General features: G+C 33.5%; 1 protein-coding gene and 1 long non-coding RNA gene across 6 annotated transcripts; one reads left to right on the top strand and one right to left on the bottom strand.

The window, feature by feature from the left end:
* The first annotated feature begins 6,746 nt into the window (after positions 1–6,746).
* LOC145138536 (acyltransferase GLAUCE-like) lies at positions 6,747–24,227 on the top strand. The gene is made up of 2 exons (XM_079072611.1): positions 6,747–7,290; positions 23,346–24,227. Exons 1-2 carry the CDS (start codon positions 6,820–6,822, stop codon positions 24,084–24,086), a joined length of 1,212 nt encoding a protein of 403 aa, XP_078928737.1. The 5' UTR covers positions 6,747–6,819; the 3' UTR covers positions 24,087–24,227.
* Positions 10,100–14,853, bottom strand: LOC145138537 (uncharacterized). Of its 5 annotated transcripts, none has more exons than XR_013721579.1 (12): positions 14,528–14,853; positions 13,698–13,790; positions 13,308–13,607; positions 13,158–13,224; positions 12,477–13,084; positions 12,260–12,386; positions 12,082–12,136; positions 11,952–11,989; positions 11,386–11,507; positions 11,090–11,200; positions 10,843–10,949; positions 10,100–10,502 (listed from the first exon to the last, which is right to left on the bottom strand). It is a non-coding gene; the product is annotated as an uncharacterized LOC145138537 (long non-coding RNA). The 5 variants fall into 5 exon arrangements; XR_013721578.1 differs by having other exon boundaries at positions 10,100–10,368; XR_013721580.1 differs by lacking the exon at positions 10,843–10,949 and having other exon boundaries at positions 10,100–10,368.
* Positions 24,228–25,430: the final 1,203 nt, after the last annotated feature.

The raw sequence follows: 25,430 nt of genomic DNA, 5'->3' as shown, positions 1-25,430 counted from the left end.
TTTATATGATAGGTCATGCGGAACTGATCATAACATGGAGGTAAGGAGTGTACAATGATATCTATAGCCAGCTCCTCATCGAAGTTCACATTCAATTTTAGCAAACGGTCCACAAACCTTTTCATTTTCGACAAGTGGGCCGTGATGGGTTTACCATCCTTCATCTTAGTTGTTATCATGGAAGATATTATTGCATACCTCTCTTGACGAGCACTCTGATGGTATCTTTCCATCAGGTCTTGGTGCATCTCAAAAGGGTAGAAGTCCTCATAGGACTTTTGGAGTTCAGCTGTCATGGTGGCCAACATGATACAAGACACCTTGGTGGCATCCTTCTCATGAGTCCTAAACTCAGCAATCTCCTCAGGAGTAGCAGAAGACTCATCAATTTCCTTAAGCTCCTTGTCTACGACATATTCCGTGTCTTCATAGCGAGTGACCATACTGATGTTCCTAATCCATTCATTGAAGTTGGAACCATCAAATATGACTCTCACACACAAGTTCATGAGAGAGAAGGAGCTAGTAGGGTTTGAGCCAGAAGCAGTGTTGGAAGACATATAAAAAGAAAGAAAGACAAAGTTTAGATTAGATAAGAGTCCTTAATATAACACCCAAATGAAATATTAAGGCTAGGACCCAACACAATATTTTACAATTTGGAAGAGAGATGCCGTAATCCAAGTTGCAAAATATTTGAAGGTAGGTAAATGACGATTTACCAATTTCCACCATGAAAAACGAAATAGATTATTAAGTTTTAATTGGATTGAAATTCCTTGATTCCTTCGAGATTCATTGAACTTTTCAATGGCATGTTTAAATCTCGATTATGACCTTCAAGTTTGTGACTGGGATACTGAGGATCACAAACAAGGTGTGAATAACAATGCAAAATAACTTGGTACACTTGATGTCATTTATCACCTAATCGATGTGTCGGTTAACCACACACGCTCCACCGATCTATGACAAACATCAAGCTACCCTTTGCCATCCTTACTAGTCCAAGTTAATGTGTCGGTTAACCACACACGTTCCATTAACGACTTGGCAAGGTGCAAAGTGCAATTCCATGGATTAGTATCAATTTCAAATTTTCCTAAAGTAACTAAGATTAGGAATTTAATAAAACATTTAGTTACTTTATAATTTTCATTATACTTTTAACGAGAATTAGTGTCCTATCCTACCCGTTCGGCTAACGACCCTCCACCAGTCAAGGAAGCGGTGGGTGAGAGTGGACACCCATTAAACCACCATTTTATAGGCAGTAACCTTATACCCCCTTATAGATCGGCTTCGTGAATGAGGCCTACTAACGGTAAGACTGACGTTTCTTATACATATATATAATTATTAAACTTATAATATTATAATAGTATAAGGGTTGAATTTTAAACTTTTAAAATTCTAGGGTTTAGAATTAAAGTATCCATAAGTGTGACTTTACAAATTCCAAAACTCGATGGCAAGTTTTGACACTATTCAGAACTTTTCATTTCCATAACTTATGAGTTTAATGACTTTTAAAGAAAAGACTTTTGGTTTTCCATAACTTGAGAACAAGTTATTGAGTCCATTAAAAACATTTAGATCGTTATTTTAATTAACACAATAATCAAATAATACATACACGATCTAATTAAACTCATAAGAACAAGATAATTCATATCATCAATCTTCAAGAAATTAGCCTAATCATATAAACTAATACAAATCTTGAACTTATGACAATTATCTTTTAATTGGACAAGCATGATCATTACCGTATGAAAAAACAGATTTCATGGTTCAAAAAATAGTTTGGGGTAATGATCCTAATCCAATTTCTAGCCAGAACTTGAAATTTTGCACACTGGAGCACCAACTCGGCGAGTACATGAACTGGACTCGTCGAGTTGGTCTGTTTCTGAGTGGACTCGGCGAGTCACCTAGTGGACTCGGCGAGTTCACCAGTCAGAATGCAGAAAAATGAAATTTTCAACTTTGAAAACCAATAAACATCAAGTATAATATAAAACAATCTTAGGCTCTGATACCACTGATGGGTTTTGAGCACTCTAACAACCTTAAGGTGAACATACAACCCTAAATTCTTTGGATCTATGTCTTCTCTAATTATACATGCAATTTGATTTTCCAAAGCATTATCCTAACTAATATGCAAAACATGGGTACTTGTATAACAAAACTAGTTAGATTACATACCTTTTCTTGTAGCTTGTTTCCTTGGACCTTTAAGAGCCTAGCACCCCAAATGTGATGCCTCAAATGCTTCACACAACACCACCAACAATGGAGGACTTGAGAGAGGATTACTTGCACACAAAATCGGCTATGCTCTTCCAAAGATCACTAGTGGCCGATTACATGTGCTAAGGGGCTTCTTATATAGTGTGTCAAGGATTAGGGTTAAATCCATGTAAACCCTAATGTGCATGACCTTTCATCTTACTTAGGCTCCATGGGTTAAACCTCAATGGACTATCCATGGACTACCATGTTGGTTTAGTCCAACTCAAATAATCATTGGCCCACACTATAAGAATCATTGATTTACCAAATCCACCCCTTACATTTAATTAGTCTCTTTTGATCACTAAATTAATTCTTGACCAATACTAATTAAATAATATGATTTCATATTAATATATTAGAACTTATAATATATTAATAAATCATAAATAACCTCTTCTCAAAAGTCCATCCTTACAAATTGTTCTAGTGAAATGCAACCCAAATGGACCATGCTACTTTCGAGTCAAGTACATACCAAAGATAGTTATGGACTTAGACACCTTATCCAACAAAGACATCTTTCTAGCTTCTCCCTTGGGCATGGTATCAGCTAGTAGCTTCCACCAACTTAGTACTCCTACTTTAACAGTGTAACCGAGAGGGCGGTTTTCTGTTTGTTGCTGTAGTCGCAACTTTCAAACATCGTCTCTATCTCGGAGATCCAATCCATGACTTCTATCGGTGTTGGGCTTCCAAAAAGACTCGGTGGTTTGGATGCCATGAAATCCTTGTAGTTGCACCCACGTCCATCATTTCCTCCATTGGGATGGTTTCTTCTACCCACTCGTGGCTCAGCTTGACTGACATTCTAACTATAGTTTCCTTCATCTGACAGTTCATGTTGTATGATGGGTACAGTAGGTTCATCCCTATTATCCTGCAACATTTGTCTCATCTCCTCTCTTTGTTCGGCCATCATAGCCCGAATCATTGCTTGGACTCCTGTCATCGTGATTAGCTCGGGTGCAGCTGCTACTTCCGGTGCACGCTCAATCACAGGTCACTGATTAGCATTAGCATTTCCAGTAGCGTTTCCCAATTTGCTTCGGGTTCTCGCCATGTCGATCTATACACCAAAGTAGGCGAATTTAGATCTTTATTTACGATAGATGTTTAAATCCTCCTGAATCTCCGAAAAGTTACATGACAGTTCTAATATTCTAGTCGAACGTTTAGAAATCTGAACACATAAAGTTTCCAGATCCGGTCAGCAATAGACCATAGATCCGATCAAATAATAGCATGTAAGGCATCTTTATAGCTATAACATAAATCATTTAGCACATAAAAGCAATTTAGGCGTCTTTCCTAAAATAAGCTAGTGCTCGTATCTAAAATATAGCAGACACTCATCTCACAATCATCGCTTAACATTCTAAGTTTAAGACTAGAAATCCTACAAATTCCTAGTTCGCTTAAACTAATGCTCTGATACCAACTATGACATCCCCAATTTCACGGCCAGAAAAGACCGATTTGTTTATGCTTTATTTGAAAATCAGAGTATACTTTTGAAGAAATATGTTGCGCAATTTGTTCCCAAAAATATGATAACTAAATTATCAAATCATTACCGAAGGAATGGGTTTTCATTATATTAAAAACACTGGGATGACATTGTCAATACAGTACATAAGCATAAATAGAAATAGTACAGGCCTTACAACATCTATTATTCTAATGACCTATAATCCATAGATCTCTCATCAGATCGACACTCCTGTGCTCTTTTGCCACTACCTATAATGCAAGAAGCTGAGTGGTTCAGGCTTGGGAACCCGGTGAGTACATAGGGTTTTCAACCCACAATAATTAAGTTTATTAATTTCATCAATCAATCAACCCGGTTACCCGTTCCGGTTATCCTCACTTTCTGTCCCTAAAGCATCTAAATTAAGGAACCTAGCCTAAGGATTTTTCATCGGGGTGACAACACTGCATAGGGGATTCCTAAGAAATATATGTCAAAAAGGCAACCATGAGAGGGATGGAGTACACTTGGTGAACACTTAGTTCAAAAACACCTACAGGTTGCGAGCATGCCAGCGTTCCACTAGATTGACTAGATTAGTCTGTGGTCGTCATCTATACTCCGCTAGATGACTGAATCATCTTAAACATCGAGGCCTCTCATCATTTATTTCATCATCTATATCATCTACCCATCTTCACCCATCATAATTATATGTACAAAATACATATACAGTTTAAATCAAATAAAACATGTATATTTTGTTCATCTAGCATAGATATCAAGAACACAGATAATATGCACACATAGCACATAATTTATATTAAATACTCCATATATATGTGTAAGATGAAAGTAACTATGCACTCACTTGTTAAAGTGATGATTCCAAACTCGGGCAGCGCTTCGCTTCTAACAATTTTATTTTCTTTCGACGAAACCTAGTATCATTACCACTAGATCTTAGTCTAATATTTATTGCGACAAATTATTAGCTCAAGGTCTACGAGCTATATTGTTTTATAAGTGTTAAACAATACTTTTCAACAACTATGTACAGACAGGGGCCATACATGAAACACCGGAGGGCATGACCATTTTGGCATTTAAGCTGTTCTGAAATCCAACAACCCTATGGGGCCCTTCAAACCAGATTTCCCATACCGTGAGCAGTTAAAATGTATTATAATAACACTTTATATTTTATAATACTTAGCACATATATTTTTTATAGGTTCATAATATTACGATAATGAACTTAAACATAAGCTATACTTAAAGTATGGTAAGCATAACTTACTTAAAAGGGGGTTTAGCTAGGAGTCGGGCTCTGTGGGGGCAGAATTTCTAAGCCGAAAGCTCGTCTTCTAGAAGCTTTCTGGTGCTCCGGGACTCGCCTCTAGCACTTGGGAAGTACTAGGGAATGGGAGGGGTTAAGAGGAGTAATTGATAGAGAAAGAATGGGAGAGGTGTGAAGAAAATGGGAGAACTTCACATCTATTTATAGGTTGGACCCTTCAGACTACGCTGGGTGTAGCCTCGGAGTACGCTGTGCGTATGAGGGCCAGATGTCAACATCGCATGCGAGGCCGTGGGTAGAAAATGAAGGCTGAGATTTAGCCACGTGTCAGTCCTCGGATTAGCCTATTCTCAACTTTTAAATTCCATAACTTTCGCATACGAGCTCCGTTTTTTACGTTCTTTATATCCACGTGTAGGTGGCGACGTTATCTACAACTTTCGTTTAGACTCTGTCGGCTAATTTTTACTTTATTTTTAAAGTTATATTTTAACAGACTTAGGCAGATAAAGTCCGTTAAAAATTCATAACTTTGTCATCCGACGTCCGTTTTCGTCTGTCTTTTTATCGTTGAGTTTCTATTAATGAGATATTCAATTCTCATTTAGGTTGTGTCGGCTAGAAATCGATCGATCTAAAATTCGAATTTCGGGCTGCATACTGCTATGTCAAATCTTAGAAAAATCATAACTTCCTCATACAAAGTCAGATTTGGACGTTCTTTTTATGCACGCTCTCGGTTTAACGTATACTACGACTTTCGTTTAGATCGCTAAGGCTAAAAGGTATTTTATCAAAAATTCACTTTTTATGATTCCCGGTGTCGTGTCGGTTTAGTCGCGAAACTTCAATTGGTCATAACTTTTTCGTATCGGATTTTAGCATTCCTTATATCCCCGAAATCGTTGTTGCGGCCACTTCAACTTTCTTCATAGATATTGGGTCTATCTATTTTTTTATTTTTGGCGCATATTTTTATTATTATTTTATTACATCGTTATAAGCACGTATATTGCACATAAATCACATAAATCACATAATACTCAAATAATTCTTCTTCATTACTTCAAAATAGGTTACAATTTTTTACCCTAACTATTACATCATCATAATAATGTTTAGCCTAGAAACACGGGCGTTACAGATTCCTTTGATTTGTTTCCAAAGAAACTGATGACGGCCATTCCTAAAATTGAAACCCTATAATTTGTTTACTATAGAAACGACTCTCCTCTTTGAAAGGATAATACCTTTTTATCTCTCATTTTACTTCATACAAACTTAGAATCTTCTAGTAATTTGGCTTACGTTTTCTGTCCCTAGATTCGTAAGTCTCCCCTTGGGATTATCCTAGGTTGAGTGATCATTATAAATAAGATAATAAATTTCTTAGTGTATATTATACGAATGGACCTATAGGAAGATATATATTAAATTGATGGCAGAAAACATAGTTGTAGCTAACCATGGAAATGTGAAAGAAATGCATATATGGTTGACCTTTGTTATCGTACATTATAATTGACCACTTAAATCATAGAAACACATATGCACATGTAGGTGACCTGTCACCTTTCATTCTGTCCCCACATACAATTCATTTTCGTCTCTTTATATCGAATATTTTTATGTATACGTGTATACTCTTTCAAACACAACTTTGTTTTTTTTTTTCGAAGTCGTGCTTATATAAAGGATCATCAAGATCAAAATTCTGAAAATCCCAAAACACTCACTAAATCTCACAATGAAAATCGACTCGAAATCCCCTATCAAATCTTCGACTCCTAAAATAATCCATGACTTGAAAGTTGTTATTCATGACACCATCACTATCTTCCCTTCTCATAAGACAGAAAAACGGTCGATGTTCTTGTCAAATATCGACCAGACTCTCAACTTCAACATTGATATTGTCCATTTTTTTGTGATGGACACTCGATATCTGAAAAAAATTGTTGTAGAAAAACTTAAATCTACATTGAGTAAGGCGTTGGTAGCATATGATTTCTTGGCGGGCAGATTAAGGTTTAATCTTGAGTCACAACGATTTGAGATTGATTGTAATGGTCTCGGCGCCTTATTTGTGGTAGGTTCGAGTGAATTCGAGTTAGGTGAGATTGGTGACTTGGTGTATCCGAACCCCGGGTTTAGACAACTGGTTCAAAAGAGCTATGATGACATGCCTATACATGACCGACCACTTTGCATTTTGCAGGTACACTTAGTTTTCTAATAATACGATGCTAAAATCTAATATCATGATGTGAAAATGGAGATGATAATGCATGTAATATAAGTAGAATAAATGAATAAAGCTAATTGTTAAACTAAATGAAGTAGAGTCATGGATGTCTTGCAACTAGATCTGGCAATTTCAGACACGAAGACATGAATCTGTGAGAGACACGACACGACACGAATACACGATACGAATACATCTTAAAAATTGAGATAAAGCTTATTTCTCATCGTGTAATCGTATCGTGTCAAATTCGTGGCTGACACGTTTTCATGACACGAATACACGAATTGTCAGGTCTACTTGCAGCCTCTTTTTTGCCACGCAACCCTCAGTTTTTTGTCACATCAAGGAAGTGGTTATATATATATATATATATATATATATATATATATATATATATATATATATATATATAGGTTCAAGTATTCTAACTAATTATTGTGCGGATATCGTATGCTATGAGAATTACTAAGAGAATAAGTTGTTTAGCAATGCGAATACGTTCAACCTTACAAAAATATAGTCATTTTCATGCATTCTCGCTAATTATTATTTATTTTTGTTCTCACACATCGTTTTTCACTCATTTTCATTCTGACAGAATACGACCCAAAAAACATTCTGACAGAAATTAGAATAATAATAATAAGTGTATAATAACCTTATAGACGATTTAATTAGTGAGAATGTGTGTTAATGACAATAATTATGTAAGATTGAACGTATTTATATTATCAAACAACATATATTCTTTATCATTCTCATAGCATACGATATCCGTACAATAATTAGTTAGAATAGAATAACCTAAGCTATATATATATATATATATATATATATATATATATATATATATATATATGCAAGTATTGAGTTCGGCGTGCCACAAATCCATGCCACGGTCACGACGCGGTGTTTGCCACGGAAAACACCAACAACATCAGCATTGCCACTCTTCTTGCCACCTTTAAAACTAAATGGTGCATTTGCATCATTTTCCTTCACCTCCTTCACTTTTTAAGATTCTCTATAAACATATTTTATATTAAAATTTCAAATTTGTATAAATAATATATTATTATCATATTATATTTATATGGAATTAAAAACATATATATATATATATATATATATATATATATATATATAATCACACAATCACACCTTAGGGTGTGTTTCACAAATCTAGCGAGAAGCTGAAATTTTGAAATGGATAGTTGAAAACTATAATTTTTATTTGTTATATAAGTATTTAAATAATATAACCAGGAGCTTTTGAAATATATAAAATTAAATAAAAACACAATTAAAATAGATTATGTTCATCTTATTAAGGACAATTCTAGAAAGTATTTAAGAACTTTTGCTAGTTTTTTCTTAAACGTTATATTAATGTAATTTTTAAATTTAAAGTTTTTTTTGTTTAAATTAAAATTAAAATCTTATATTTCAAACAAAATATTTTGTTTAAATCGAATTTTTTATTAAAAGGCAAAAGTAAAAAAAAAATTGCTTGAGATTCCCAAAAGCATGCTCTCAAACATGCCTTAATAATATCATACCACAATAAACTCATATATACATTCGATAAAAAAAATTAACAACCCCTAAAACATGGTAACGCCAACATCAACAAAAGTAAAAATTTAGCCGATGATATTTTAATTTATTAGCATTAACATAATAAATATTTAACATTATATTTATTTTTACTCGTAGGTTTTGTTAGAATGAAATTTTTATATATGCATTTAATTCCGACAACCAAATGGAAACAATAATCAACGGAACCTCATTATTTTATTTATTTATTTATTTTTTGTTCTTGATTATGGATAACACTCCTCTAGAGACGAAAACTAGACCTCGACTTTGATTCAATGTAAGAGATCATATATAGCGTCATAGATCTTAACTCTCCAAAATAGTTATTGTGGAACATATATATATATATATATATATATATATATATATATATATATATATATATATATATATATATATATATATATATATATATAGAAACATATGAAATCATATCCAATAGATATAAAAACATATGAGATCATACCCAACTGATTCATAACAGTATCATAGTTATCAAAATTGAAATAATAGCGTTTGAGTAAGTCTAGCAAACACAACAGATTTACTTAGATAGTTTTATTAATTTGGTTGTAAAATATCATCTAAGTATGAAAACATTTAACAAAGAGCAATCATGTGATGTTTATAAATCCCTTTTAGAATTATAGTGTAGTTTTTTGTAATGGATGTGGATCAAAATGAGTTATCTTGTGTGTGTTGAAATAAATCAGATTTTGATGTGTAATCTAAAATTTTGTACAAATTTTATTATAGATAGTTAGTAACTTAGTATGTATTTCAAAAACTATATTATTAAATGAATTAGTTAAGGTTTCAAAGACAACCACTTATTATTTTATCACCCACGTAAAATTTAGACAAAATTACATAAATAATTTTATGGTTTATCCAAAGGCACAATTATAAGTCCCTACTTTTTTTTGTACGAATATTGTCTTTTAGGTTTCTAAACTTTGCATGTTGATCACATGAAATGACTTCTATGTCTTTTTTAAAAAAAAAATTCTTATTAAATATAGCTTAAAAAGAAGAAAAGAAAAAAATAATAATAAGAGAGGCCACCCACCTCCATTCTCCACCATAACCTTGGGCATCCTCTGATCGGTACTACCACTACGACCACCATCAAAATCATGATTCAACTAGGTTTAAAAGAACCAAAACCACAAATCCATATCAAGAATTTAAGCAATCAGGTCAAATTGGTAATTAATCTTTGTACAAACAGAAGGCAAAAACGTCATGGTTTTTTTTCTTGATCAATCTAATCGCCCTAATCAAGAACACCTATGTAAATTACAATAAAATGGAATTTTGGAAAAGAAGCAATAACAAAATACAACCTCGTTTTCCATTTGCCAATTAAATTGATCACTATTGGTTCGAGTCATTGACTTATTGTCCTACCAGAAACCCACCAACTTCCTTTTGCAAATTGCGCACCTGGTTACGAATTCAAGTCAACATCAATTTACAAGTCAACAAAATCAGTTCAGATTTCTTGAACTAGATCTTCACTTCATCACTAAATAAAATCCTAATTGTTTGTGCTCAGTTCAGATTTCACGACCTAAACACTACAAAAAAAAGTGCCAATTAGTGACGAAAACGAAATGGTCACTAACAATAGAAAGAGTCGTCACAAATTGATTTAGTGACCAAAATTATGGTCGTCGCTTTTCGTCACTATAGGTCCGTCGCAAAACTGATTTAGTGACCAAAATATATAAGTGGTCACTAAATAGTGACTAGAATATACTGGTCACTAATCTGTGACGACCCGTTTTGTCACTAAATGTTGTCACTAATCAATGAAAGTCGTCACTATTTTATCTAATTAGTGACCATAAAAAGTCGTCACTATTTTATCTGATTAGTGACCATAAAAAGTCGTCACTGATTTGTCCAGTTACTTACCATAAACAGTCGTCACTATTTTATCCAAATAGTGACCATAAAAAGTCGTCATTGATTTTGGTTGGTAATTCTTGTATTTAGGAAGAAGAATACAACCGCCACTGAATCTACAAATAATAATACAATAATATAAATTATGTTTATTTTTAGCTTAATATATTCATTGGCTAACAAGTTAATGCTAACAATAGATTCCCTTATGTAAACAAATTTAACTGTTTCTCTACAAAGCTCGGGGGTATCTTACCCTTCATCTTAAATCCAAGAATAATAATAGTTGTATATTCATTTGTAGTTGATTATCTGATTGTTTGATAGATTAGCTGTTCTGTCAACATCTTTGTAGGTTCAGAATCACCTATAAGAAAAAAATGCATCAGATTTCACAAAATATAACCTGATAAGTTTGAAAGAAATATGAATTGTTTGGAAAACAAAGGAAAATTTTCATGGCCTCTTGAGTCTTGCCGTCCATTTTGTTCATTTATTCTAGAGTGGAAGCTTTTCTATAAAAAAAAACAATTTAAAAGCCACATGGCATACCTCTCCATCAATGCAAACTTTTCTTTCATTAGTCATGTCAAAGTCAAAGTCAGAACTCTCTAAAATCAACTTGAGCTCATCCATAACTTCACATCATCAACCATATATCAATGTATGTAAATCTGCATCAAAACATGAAATCATTCTTAGCTAACAACTAACTTAAAAGGGAAAAGTCAAATGATAAATCATAATAGAAATATAATATTTTTCTAAAAATAACATAAGCTAAAGAGGAAGACATAGTAAAGTTACAAAGTCTTCACTCAAGGAAGAGAGAAGCTTATTAGGACATTATATCTTTGAAAATCTATCTTAATATAGCATTGTACTATCAATTTTGTCTTATTAGGACATTATACTTGTAAAAATCTACCAAATTATTGAATTATAGCAATGAGTTTCTTTGTATCTGGATGACATTCCTATAACTGGTAGATTTTTCAAAGTACAATGTTGTAATATAAAAAAACGAAAATAGAATGCTATAACAAACAAATCAAAGCTATTTCTTGAATTTAACCCTAAAAAGGAAGGACAAAAAATGAGTATTAGAGGCAGCTAACCTCAACAAATACAATTTTAGGGAGATGCAGTGTCTGACCTGTAGTATAAAGAGTTGACTTGGTTATAAACATTATAATATAAACAGAAATGAAAGTTTGTTGCTATATAGTATCATATACACCCACATACATTTTGGCCATTGAACAAAGTCGCTCATGGACAACTTAAGCCTCAATAAGATCTCCTTTAATCAGAAAACAATTTAACCATACACAAAATAATCTGTTCAAATCTCAAATTATATATGTATTTTATTGAAAAACAATATAACAATTATCACAATTCATAAAATAAATCATGAACATACGTGAGCTAATTTGATACTATCGCACTGAAAATGACATATTTTCCCCAAAGCAGAAACCGCATCATCATATGCCAACCACATTCTCAGGATGAAGAGCATTATAGTGTCTTATTACAACATTTAGCCTCTGAAAATAAAAAAATGTACAAAAGTTGAAGTAATAATATTAAAAAAACCAAGTAAATATAAAATACAAACGATGATATGTATTATGTACCTCCAACTAGTGGTTTTATGGTTTTATAACAGAACCACCATACTCTTCACAGGGGCGTAGCCACTCACAACTAAGGTGGGTCCTAGGACCCACCTAATTTCTTAAATTTATGTAGTATTTTTATAGAAAAAAAAATTAGGAACCATCTTGAAAAAAAATTAGGATCTATCTAATACTATTCGACAAAACCTATCACACATCGGAGATAAAGAGAGAGTTGAAGTTGTTTGATATCATAAAAATAAATTATGAATGGTTATAAGAAAATTTAAAAAACAATACAACTCATCTCATATTGTTGGTTATATGAAATGGTTGTTGCAAATGAACTCTTTAAAAAGAAAAGAGACTCGGTCGTGCAAAGTAGTTTTTTTTTTTTTTGCACAAATTGGGTTAAGTAGACCAATTTTACTAGTTTTTAGTTGTTCTATCCGGTTGAACTCGAGTTTTTACAACTTGGTCGTTTTTTTATTGGTTCGACCCGACCCGATCTATCACATATAGCGTTGACTCTTTGGTTTTTCCGCCTTCATTTAATTAGGAACCACGTGTTATTCTATTCTAGATTCGCCACTGACTCTTCACACTCCAAGCCCATATACAGCTGCCTGAAAAAATGGTTATATGATTAGTTTATAAGAAAACGCAAAATCTGGATCAGTAATTGATAATCATGCTGACCTGGTGGACATCTGGATTCTCATCGATGCAATCTTGTAGAAGGAAAGGAAGATATGTATCATAATACCTGTTCACATATAAAAGAAGTTATATTAAAAAAAGATAGATTAATAAACATGATCAAGTACAAAAATGGATGATTTTTTATACTTCAGGGTTGGTTCACGACACTGTTCGACCGCATGAAAATAACATCGGGTCCAACCTACAGCCTTCAAGCCCAAGGAGACACAAAAGAGACACAGGGGACAATTGTGGTGTGTTGACCTTATGATTAATGCTTGGGCAGAGAAAATCATTATGATTCTTCTTTGAATGTCTTTGTTTATCCATTTGAATGAAGAGATTTGCTTCTTGGTTACTATTTTCTTGTTGAATCTACTTATCTGTACAAACTAGTATTTTCATTCTTATCACAATCCTTCTTTCTTCAGTTGTTTTGTCCTTGCCCTTATGTTAAGAAAAGTGGGAGTCATGATTATATATTTAAAAATAGAACGTGAATAAGTGAAAAAAAAAAGTTCAGCAAAAAGAACTTACCCATATAGGCATCAAATATGAGGACATCTCATCAAAGAAAGGCAAGAAGGAGGCTTTAAATGCTCTTATCAAAGTTCCCAAATTTTCACCAATCTGTAACAGGGAATTAAGAAGGTTAGCATATGAAGGTTCATATTCAAATAAGCTGACTGCAGTTGCAGCCATTGAGCTCATAATCTTAGCTGCAGAAGTAACAAAACTTTCCTACCAAAATGCCAAACTCAATGCTGACCTGACAGCGACAAAAGAGGCCTTATCTCAAAGATCTACATCAATTCATTCACAAAAAAAATATTGATATGTGTCTGAGAAAACCTGAAGAATGTAATGGTAATGGTATGCTTATGGAGGAGTTGCAACAAGAGGTTAATACAACCCTTGGAATCCACAGTTTTCAGAAAAATGAGATCACCGATTATGAACAAAAGGAGATAGATATACTCAGGTACAACCAATCCTTTAGGACACTTTAGGAAGCAACTTGAAGTGGCGAACTATATGTGCAATAAGTCCAACGAGATGCAAACCTACAGTAGAAATGCACTCCCAGTTCATGTAAGCATTTCATCGAACAACTGTAGTGCAAATTCTATTGGATAGGAGGAGAAGATGAACTGTAATCCCTAGATGCCGAAAAGATAGGTCTAAGGCAGTAGATGAATACGAAACCCGAAAGAGGAAAGAAACACCACATGCAAGATTAAAAAATAGATGTAGAATATTTAAAACTCTTTCAATTTCACAAATAATTCAAATCGGCAGGAGTATTCCAAATAAAGGACGTTTGATGTGTTAGAGCTTCAAATAAAAGGAGTAAGAGATGTTCTTACATGTTCAAAGTTGTTGAAGATCTCTCAGGTTCATCCCATTCTTACGGAGGAGAAGGAGCAGATCGAGAGATTTCTCGTAGTCGATGTACGCTAAGCAATCATGTTTCAGGGGACTTCCGGCGGTATTTGACCATATCGGCAATTCCACGGCGAGAGAATAAGCCATGGCGCTCATTGACTATGTGATGGAGCTTGTAGTGTACTACTTCCGCCATCATTACTGTGTCAGAGAAAGTAAACACTGAACATCAGGTGGCGAAGGGTTTCCGCTCGGTAGGTTATCGACAACGCCGGTATTGGTTTGTTTCCCCCCCCCCCCCCCCCCCCCTTCCCCGCACTTAGGGGTGTTTGTCTTAATTTTTTAGACGCAAAAATCCTTTTTGCAGAAGTTAAAAAAAAGTAAGGTCTAAAAAGTCAGTTTTCTTCTATCTAAAATGCAAAAGTAAGTTTTAAAATGTTTTTATCAAACATCTATCTTTTTCAAAAAAGACTTTTGTCTCTCAAAAAGACAAACCAAACACCCCTTATTATTTTTTATTACTGCACAATTGGCCCAAAAACATTTTATGTTTTGAAGTTTTTCCCCAATGACTTTAGTTTCACCTATTTGACCACACTTTTTAAACTTTATTATATCAATTTGTTCCTTTATATATTTCCATTTCTTAGTCGTGATAGTCGACAATGATTTTATGAAGTTTGACCAATCAGCCCCAATGATTTTGTTATATTTTATGACCATTATGTTATAATTATCATTTTTTCCCAATTCATACATATGTAGTATACTAGTATGTATATATTGACAAGAATAATTGATGTATTTTAGTATATACTTAAAATCATGATCTGTACAAATGTATGTCTGCTTCTTCGGTTTTCATTTTTAACCTAAGTAATTTAATTAAAAACATTTTTAAACTAAGTAATTTTATTAAGTATTTAAGTTGGAAGCTATCGTAATAAAAAAGAATTCAATACGTGAGACAAATTAAAAGTAATAGTTCTTTGTATAACAAAAAAATATATATATATATATTATATATTTTTTTCTTATATTTGTTTAGAAAAATTTTGGTAAAAAACATAAATTCATATTGTTTTCCTAAATAAAAAAGAAATTAAATCAATTAGTTTTTTTACGGTGCCGGTGAAAACTATTTTCTGGTCACTAAACTCTTTCCACACAGTGGCTACTATTATGTCGTCACAATGTGTGGGTTTGAAAATCGAATAGCGCTTAATGACCACTATTTTTGGTCACTAAGGTGTTGTTTGTTTTTTCTGAGGCAAAATGTCTGCAGTCTGCGGACCAAATCTGTAGACCTCTTCAGTAGAAGAGGTGGACCAAACGTCTGCAGTCTGAAAAAAGAAGACTGTTTGTTTTTTTAACATCTGCGGGCTACTAAAATAAACTGAAATCTAAATAAACTGATTTTTTTTAAACTTCAAAGTGATTTTTTAATATTTTTATGACTTTGTTATAAATAATTAACGAATCTAGTCAAGTTTTATGTATTATTGTATAAAAAATAAAAATAAAAATGGTATGAATTAACGTATATATTTGAAAAAACCAACAACTTTGGTTGCAAAGTTATAACTAAACATTATAATTAGTGATCAAAGAATTTGATACATAAATTGATGGAAATAAACTTCAATTTTTTCAATTAAATCCATTAAAACGGTACCATAAAATTTTTTTTCTCGAGAAATTAACGATACTGTATTAAATAATGTTTTACAAAATTTGGCAAAAAAATATAAGAATATATTATGATTTTTTTTCATATTTATATAAACAACTTCAACGACTATTATTGTAATAAATTTTTATTTATAAATTTGTCAAAAATATCATGTTTGTATCGTTGAACGTTTTTTTTAAGTTTTGTAATTTTTTTTCAAATTATTTATCATTAATAAAGGTGGAAAAAATATAAATTAAAAAAAAACTTAAAAAAATAAAGATATATATGTTTTTTTAGGCTAGAAGATGTCTGAAGATGTTAGAAGACACTGGTCCACATCTGCGCCAAGAAGAGGGCGCGCAGACATTTTTAGGTCTGTAGTCTTCAAAAAAACAAACAGTCTGCGAAGGCTAATGTCTGCGCGTGGTCTGTGCGGCGCAGACAGAAGAGGTCACGCAGATCTACAGACAAAAAACAAACACTACCTAAGTCTCCAATATAGTGACAACTATATTTGGTCATTAAAAGTCAAATCAGTGACCACTGATTTTAGTCACTAATACTTGTTATAAAATTAAACAACAATAATGACTTTTAGTGACCACTTAGTGATAACACTCTCAGATTTGGTCACTAAACGTATACCACTACCAAAATTCAGTGAGCACTTAATATTTGCTGACTAAAGAATGTTGCTAGTGACCAGATTTCCGGTTGTCACTAAAAACTTGGTCACTAAAAAGGAATTTTCTTGTAGTAAACCAAACGAAACAAGAGATGGAGAGAGAAAACCATGGTGAAGATGTAAGTGAATTTTTCTATTAATTGAAACCCTAATGGTCGTGGTTCTGTTTTTCCATTGAAGTTCTCCGACGGGGTGAAGTCAAGTGTATGAGAAAATCAATGGAGAGAAAATGGTGGTCACTAAGGCCTCTACTTACACCGGTGGAGGCTGTGAGAACGATAGAGGTGAAGTAGGTTTAGGTTGGAAGGAGTAGGGGTGGTTTGGGGTTTCATCATGAATGGCTAAGGAACTAAACGTAGGGGTAGGTTGGAAGGGGTTTCATCAAAAGAGAGTTGGCGGGTGGTAGCGGTGAAGATGTAGGGCAACGGAGATGGTCAGATGGAGATGTAGTGGTGGAGATGGAAATGACTGCAGATGTCGAAAATGAAGAAGAGGTGTGTCGATGAAAATGAGAGGAGGAGTTGGAATTTAAATTACACAAATGGTCCATGTGGTTTGGGGTAATTTGTGTGGTTGGTCCCTAGAAAGAATTTTTAACTCGGATCATCCCTACAATTTGTTTTTGTTTCGTATTTAGTCCCTTGTTAACTTGAAATGACCACATTACCCTTCCTTATATCTTTAATAAAATTTTATTATTAAATTAAATTTGAAAAACATTAATAAAAGAGAAATTAAATATCCTCCGACTTTTTATTCCTACAAATCATCCTACCCAATTAAATAGTGACATGTGTAATATTTAATGTTCATTTAATGATACTTTAATATACTAATATGACACATGTTATCATTTAATTTGGTAGGATGTAGGAACAAAATTAGGAAGATATTTAATTTCGCTTAATAAAATGAGAACATGGTCCCACCGTCTCAATAGTCACCCTACATGGTTATCGCCGACACCTGCAACACTACCACCGCCGTCAGTATCCTCCCCTACCATCACCGCAGGTCTCCTCCACCACCACTACACAACTTATAGCGACCCTCTCTGAAAAAATTGAAACCATAAATTTATGTTTTTCTTTCATTGAGATCGAAAGTTTTTGCCCTTGCACCTTGTAATCACTCCAGCAAACACCCACAAGCTCCTATTTAACAATCATACATGAGTTCCCGCTAAAAAAATTAAACAACAAAACAAAATTCAGATACCATATAAAGCTACACAGTGGTTTTGATTCCTGATTCATATACAACCCCTTTCCGATTTCTAGTTCCCACACACAAAACCCAAATTTGCAACCCTATAAAACATATTATCATCTACCAGATTTCTGATTCAACAGTATTTGCTCCACCCACCACCAAATTCTAATTTGCAGAAATCCACCTAGAAATTCATTACATTTACCCCAAATTCGCCATATTGCATACTTGTTGAGGTCGTTTTTGGCAGCCAAGAATATGTGATCTTTGAAAACCAGATACCACACCAAAGCTTCATTTTTAACGAAGATAAAACATAGGCAAAGCTGATTTTGCAACTAAAGGGAACTTATCCGAAGAACCTAAAACCAGATTAGCACACAAACATTGACAATCGATTTGTAAATAGCAAGATCATCGAACAACTAGTAATCAATACTCGTATATTGCAAATTAACCATCAATGTTTGTTCACTGGCGAAATAGAGAGGGGCAAAGTACACCGATGGAGTAGAGAGAGGTCGGCGGACGATCGTTGGACTATAGTGGTTGGTGGACGCTGCTTGACGTTGACGATGGGGCAGGCGACAACATCATCGTGGTGAATCGCAAGCTTGCACTGATATTTAGGTCACAAAGGGGTTATTTTAGGGTTTCATCACTGATGCAGTGAGAGGTGCAGAGGGATAGGAATCATATGCAACTCGCCATTGAAGATATGGGAGGGAGGAGTTCAAGTCGTCGGTGAGGAGGGTCAGGAAAGCAGACTCGATAGTGAGGAGGTGAAGATATGGGATGCAAGGTGCAGATTACCAATATGAAATGTTTTAATAAATATCTTTTCTAAATAAAAACTAAAAAATAAAAAACTGAATGTTAAATTGAAAGGGTAAGATTGTCTTTTTATGTTTAATAGGGACGAAACGCATGATAAAAACATATAATAGGGATGGTCTCAGTTAAAAATTCTTTCTAGGGACCAATCACGCAGATTACCCCAAACGATAGGGACCATTCGTGTAATTTACCCTTTTCTCTATTTTAAAATAAGATTAATTAAAAAAAACATAAACTAAATTAAAAACATAAAAAGTCATTTTATTTGGGTTATGGACAGATCATACAAATTTTAAAAACATGATGATGTTAGAAAACATTTAGAACTTATAACCTCTGGTAAACCATAAACATTTATTAGATTTTGTCTAAAATTTATAACTTAATTATATATTTACTTGCTTCCCCTAATCTCTTACTTTTTAAATTTTATAACTTTATTGTTTTTTTACAATTTATTCTAAGTTATTAACTTTGCAAATGGAAACTATAACATTTTTACTATTTTTTTATTTTCTAAATATTTAATTTGATAAAATAATATGGATATGAAATATGACGTGTGTTTAGAAAACAAAAAATTATAGCATAAAGTTTTATAAAACATTTCAAATGAAAAAAAAAATTGTTTAACTATTAATTTTTCCCCGAAAAAGCTTATACATTAGAAAATATCTAAACTTAACATCTTTTTATTGATTTACTATAATAAATAAATTTGAAATTATAGATGTTCTGTCGTTACTGAATCAATACATTTATAAATAAATTAATTAAAACTAGAAAGCTTCCCCCCGCGTTGCGGGGGCGGAAGGTGTTGCTTTTGTATCATAGTAAAGTACATTGCCTAAGTTGTTAGCCACAATAAAGTACGTTGCTATTGTATGAGATTTGCCCATTTATAAACAGTGTAAATGTTATAATAAGAAAATTTTGAAAATACAATCCAATAATTGGATAGAATTTTCATAGGACAATGTGTTAATAAGAAAAGATATCAAAGTGTTGTAGTATGCTATAAAAAAATGTACATTGCTAAATTGAAAGAGATTATACAGCAGGTCTCAACAGCCCCATCGATCTTCCCATCCAGTTCAACTTTCCACAATGAAGTTATATCACATCATTATCTAAGACTAAGACCGACATACCATCCAGCTATCAATTTCTCCAACGTAAAAAATTCATACGAAACTGAATTCTCCACTTGTAAGATTCATTCCACGCATTTTTTTTTACTGCCAATATCAGTCAACTTTTTAAAAATATTGCAATTACTTTGAACAAAAAAAAAATGCATACATTGTCCCATTTTACTGTACTGTGGCATATTTGGGTACAGGGGCAAATTAATTTGAACAAAAAAAATTGTATACACTGTCCCATTTTACTATACTGTGGCATATTTGGGTACAGGGGCAAATTGGTCTTTCAACAAAATTGACAGTCCAGTCACAAAATATTAATGATAAAAAAGTTATTTTTTACTGATAACATCTGTCGATTTTATTTAAAAAAAATTGCATTGTATTTGAATTGGCTGATATAATCAGTTGTATAAAATCAGTTGAATTGACTGATAGCATCAGTACAGTATATGCAGTTTAATTAGCCAAGTGCAAAAAGGAAAATTAGCATCAGTACAGTATCGACAGGTAGTAGACTTTGCTGCTTTTCTGATGATAACTATAAACATATATGCAAACAGTTGGTGGGCAAACCCCTAAAAGGGAGAATTTTAAGAAGGAAGAAGAAAGAGATATACCTGAAACGGAAGGGAAACCAAGTGCAAAAAGGAACCGCTACAGTTACAGTCGATTCAGGTGGGATCAACGGTGGAGACTGTAATGCAGTTGTTCATTAGTCATGATTTTCTTGAGCTCTATACCACTAAACATACCATTTCCAAACTCTAACCTAAACATTTCTGAATTTGGATAAAAAGAATAAAGTGGTGATAATTTACCGATTTGCCCTCCGGAAGAAGGCAACAACTTAACTGAAGCTCATATTTTCCTGTACCCATTGCTGATCTACCTGTTGTTGTCACAAAATAAATGAGATATTAATTCTCAAACATATGTATATAATATGAAAGAAAAATGCATCAACCAATTTTAGGTGACAATGTATGTATTATGCTCTTAACTACTCCTAGTTGCATTCATCATACTATCAGATGCTCAAAAAACACAAACAGGTCTTTTGTGATCATCAGAGAAAAATGACCTGAATAATACAATAATTTCATGTGATTTATCAGGATGATTAATGTTTCTCAGGTAGAATCCAAAAAAAGTTTATAGGTATGCACATGCATGTCGACATATAATCTAATTAGAATCCTTGACCCCTAAAGAGCAATGATAGTAACAGCGACAACATTAGTGTAGAGGGTATATCATGATGTTATGAAGCTTTAATAATTGTTAAGAGTAATAATCCCAAGCGTATTTGAGTAATAATTATTGTACATTGACTATTCTGATTACTATTAAAACAATTATTAGGTATGTTTATCCATATGCTTAGTATTATGTAACAAATTCACGGTCCTTCAGGAGATGATTAACATTATCTTATGTGCAATGCAATAATTATTGTTTCTTTATCCATATCCTTAGTATTATGAAACAAATTTGAAGTTTGTTGATGTGCTACAGGGCACATTTCTTTATATATTGAATTTACCTATCTCCAGTTCCAAATTAAAAGAATAATCCTCAGATCATCCATTTTTTATGAAGAAAATATTGTTAGTAAGTGAAAACATACCTTAAAATAGGATATTGAGAAGCAAGTCTGAAAAGCAAGAAAGGGAAAGAAAACAACAAATCAGTGTGAAGAGTAAATAATAAATTGATCATACCTGAAAATATTTGGCCGATAAAAGTTTCACCATCTCTGTCGATGCAGTGTCTTCCCCGATTTAGGTTTGGATCTCTATAGCCCGTATTTGATCTCCACCTGTTGTGACCTATTCTAAATCGATTGAAGCAATCCTAAAAAAAATTAGGAAAACTTAGTTAAACTTGATTTCATGGTTATAAGAGAAAAAGAAAGAGAAACAACCGAGAAGGAGCACCGAAAATCTACGATGTTGTCGACCTCATCGCCGGCAACAACAATTCCGTCGTCGTTAAAATACTTACCTCTCAGAAGCTTTGCAAATCACAACACCGGTGCCTCAGTTGACCTTTTCCGGCCTGCATCATCAATTGGAAGAATCAAGTCGGTAATAAATTACAATTTCCATTGAATAACTTCGTCCATAGCATAAATCGAAAACCGTACCTTCAACAAAAAATAGGAAGAACGCCAAGGTTGACCGAGACGGAAAAGTGTGAGCCAGCGACGAAGTTGAAGCAGATGTGGAAGAGATCGTGTATGGCAGCGATTGATGTTTTTGTGGGTGTTTCACGGGCCGTTCGGTCGAGAAGACCGATATCAGCTTGAGGCGGTAGCAGCAGAGGTTGTGGTCGACCCTGGTGGATTGGTATTCGTCTCTCTCCCAATTGATCTGTCATCCACTTCATATTTCGCCATCGCTTCCACCTCCTGTTCCGCCACCAGAGCTCCGTCTCCAAGATATCCGACCTCATTCATTGTTATTATCCCCTTCCCTGGTGTAGCCGTTGGTGAACCGGGTATATGATCAGGCGAGAGATGTAAATCTTCTTCTGGGGGAGATAATGGAGTTTGCCCACAAATTGTTATGATATTCGACCGAGAGAAGGCGATGGAAACAACTGTGTAAGCATCCGATTGGAGAACAAAGGCGGTGGAATCAGAGGAAACACATTAAGACAACACGTATAAAGCAAAAATATAAACAATAACAAAAACAACAAAAAATACCCAAAGCATAGAATGAACGTTTTTTTAACATATATACATAAATAAGTGACTCATTAAATTAAAAGATTGCAATACAAACAAAAATACAGGGATCTGGAATGTAATTTAAGGGACCAAAATAGACAAAAATCATGGTAGATTTACTGTTTCTTTTCTTCACATTTTTAATATATATATAATAATTAAAATTTTGGAAACCTATATAACATTTTGCTTGACCCATATCTAGGATTAATGTTGTAATTAAAGGATGGATAAAATGATTTGGTACATGCATATGAAGGAATCAAAATTAGGACAATAAAACTAAGTTTATCCCTACTTGACTATTTTAATCTGTATCGTATGAACTATGACATCTCTAATTCAAATGCATTTACGACTATCGATACCTCGAACAACATGTCTACTAATACCTATATTGACGTTAAACTTTTAACCGTTATCATATATAAAGTCATTATTGTGGTTATTATTAAGTTATTAAAAATAGAATTTGTCTAAAAATGGAAATTTTTCATGTGTTTCACAGGAAACCTTCTTTAAATGCGGTGGTTTTGCTATTGGTATGACAGTAAATCATGTTACTCTTGACGCAATAAGCTTGAAAACCTTCCTAGAAAACCTAGCTTCTTTGGCTGCTGATAAACCCCTCGCCACCACACCTTTTAATGATCGCCACCTCCTGGCAGCAAGATCGCCACCGCAGATCAAATTCGACCATCCTGAACTTCTCAAGATCCCAACCGAAATGGACCTCCCAAGCGCTACAATTTTCGATTACGCAAAAGATCAACTAGACTGCAAGATCTTCAATCTGACCTCAAATGACATAGCCCACCTCAAACAGAAGGCCAAAGACGGACATGTTTCGGCCAATGTGAAATTCAGCAAGTTCAATTTGGTTGCAGCGCATGTGTGGCGGTGTAAAGCATTGTCATACGGCACAAATTATGACCCACAGAGGGTTTCCACGGTCCTATATGCTGTAGATGTTCGGTTCAGGTTGAACTTGCCTCAATCCTATACAGGCAACGCAATTCTGAGTGCCTATGCATCTGCGCGATGCAAAGATATTGAAGAAGGGCCGTTGTCGAAGTTGGTGGAGATGATGGTGGAAGGTAATAATAGGATGACAGGGGAGTATGCAAGGTCTGTAATTGATTGGGGAGAAGTGAACAAAGGGTTTCCAAATGGTGATTGTTTGATTTCATCTGCATGGCGATTAGGATCTACAGACTTGGAGGAGTATTCATTATGGAAACCACAGTAGAGTTGTCCGGTGGTGCATTATCGGAAAGATATAATACTACTCTTTCCAGGAGAAAGCAACAATGAAGTCAATGTCATGGTGGCTTTGCCTAGCAAAGAATTGGAAAATTTTGACGCCTTATTTCATAAGTTCTTGGCAAGATCAAAATTATAAACAAATATATATATATATATATATATATATATATATATATATATATATATATATATATATAAAAGAGACGCTTCACTTGAGATTAAAAAAAATAGAGATCTTGAGATTCAACCTCAGCCACATATTTCTCATTTGTCTTTCTAACGGTCCGGCAGCAACGGAATATGTCTAATCATAAATGATTATACATATATATGTGTTCAGAGTAATCATATATGATTATGACAGTTGGTGGCAGAAGATGTGGTGATGATAGAGGTAACAGTGGTATAAGTAATGGTGGTGACAGTGATGGGATCGGCTGGTATCAGAGGTGGTGGTAGTGGCGGTGGCAGTCATGGCCTGATTTTTTTTACAAATAGCCATTATACTTTAATTTTATACATATTAGACCCAAAAATATAAAATTTTGGTTGTGGCCCCCTGCTCACCGATTTTTATACATATTATATTCCCCCCCCCCCCCAAAAAAAAAATCATATGTTGAAGTTCCGCCCGTGGTGGCAGTGGCGGTTGTGGTGGTGGGGATGGTGACGGAGAAGAAAGGAACCGGCGGCGCTATATAATAATTTATGATTAAAACAAGTTTGTCGTGTCGGTACGCCTAAGAGTTAGAATGGCAGATTTGAAATATGTAGCTGATGTTGAATCTCAAGATCTCTATTTTATTTTTAATCTCAACGAAACATATATATATATATATATATATATATATATATATATATATATATATATATATATATTTTTGTCAAATAATCCTACAGAAAAATTTGGATAACAATTAAAATAAATTGGTCCATTTGCGATATTTGTTTCTGCCATAGCTAAAATAGAATTTTGAAAATCTGTATGTCTTTTATCTCTTAATATTAAGAGAACAGGAGCATCGACACCAATTCTAAAAAGAGGTTTGATAGCAATTTGAACAAGACCTAAATGAAGAAATTTATATTTTTGTCTATGTTCAAAAATAGATCTTGATGATAACAAATTTATATTTTGTTGGTCTTGACTAATAGATAGGGTTTGTTCAGTCATTTTAATTGAGTAACTTTGAAAATAATCAAAAGTCCCTATTCTATAAATTGTATTTATATTTGTTTTAGGTATAGTCCAATCATTTAAATTTTGTTCTATATTATCAATAGTTTCTTCAATAGAGTTTATATGGTTATCATCATAATCTTGTTC

The sequence above is a fragment of the Lactuca virosa genome, chromosome 9 (assembly GCF_052849685.1).
Source record: "Lactuca virosa cultivar CGN04683 chromosome 9, Lactuca_virosa_CGN04683_v6, whole genome shotgun sequence".
NCBI classification, from domain to species: Eukaryota; Viridiplantae; Streptophyta; class Magnoliopsida; order Asterales; family Asteraceae; genus Lactuca; species Lactuca virosa.
This window is presented reverse-complemented; position numbering and strand designations above follow the sequence as displayed.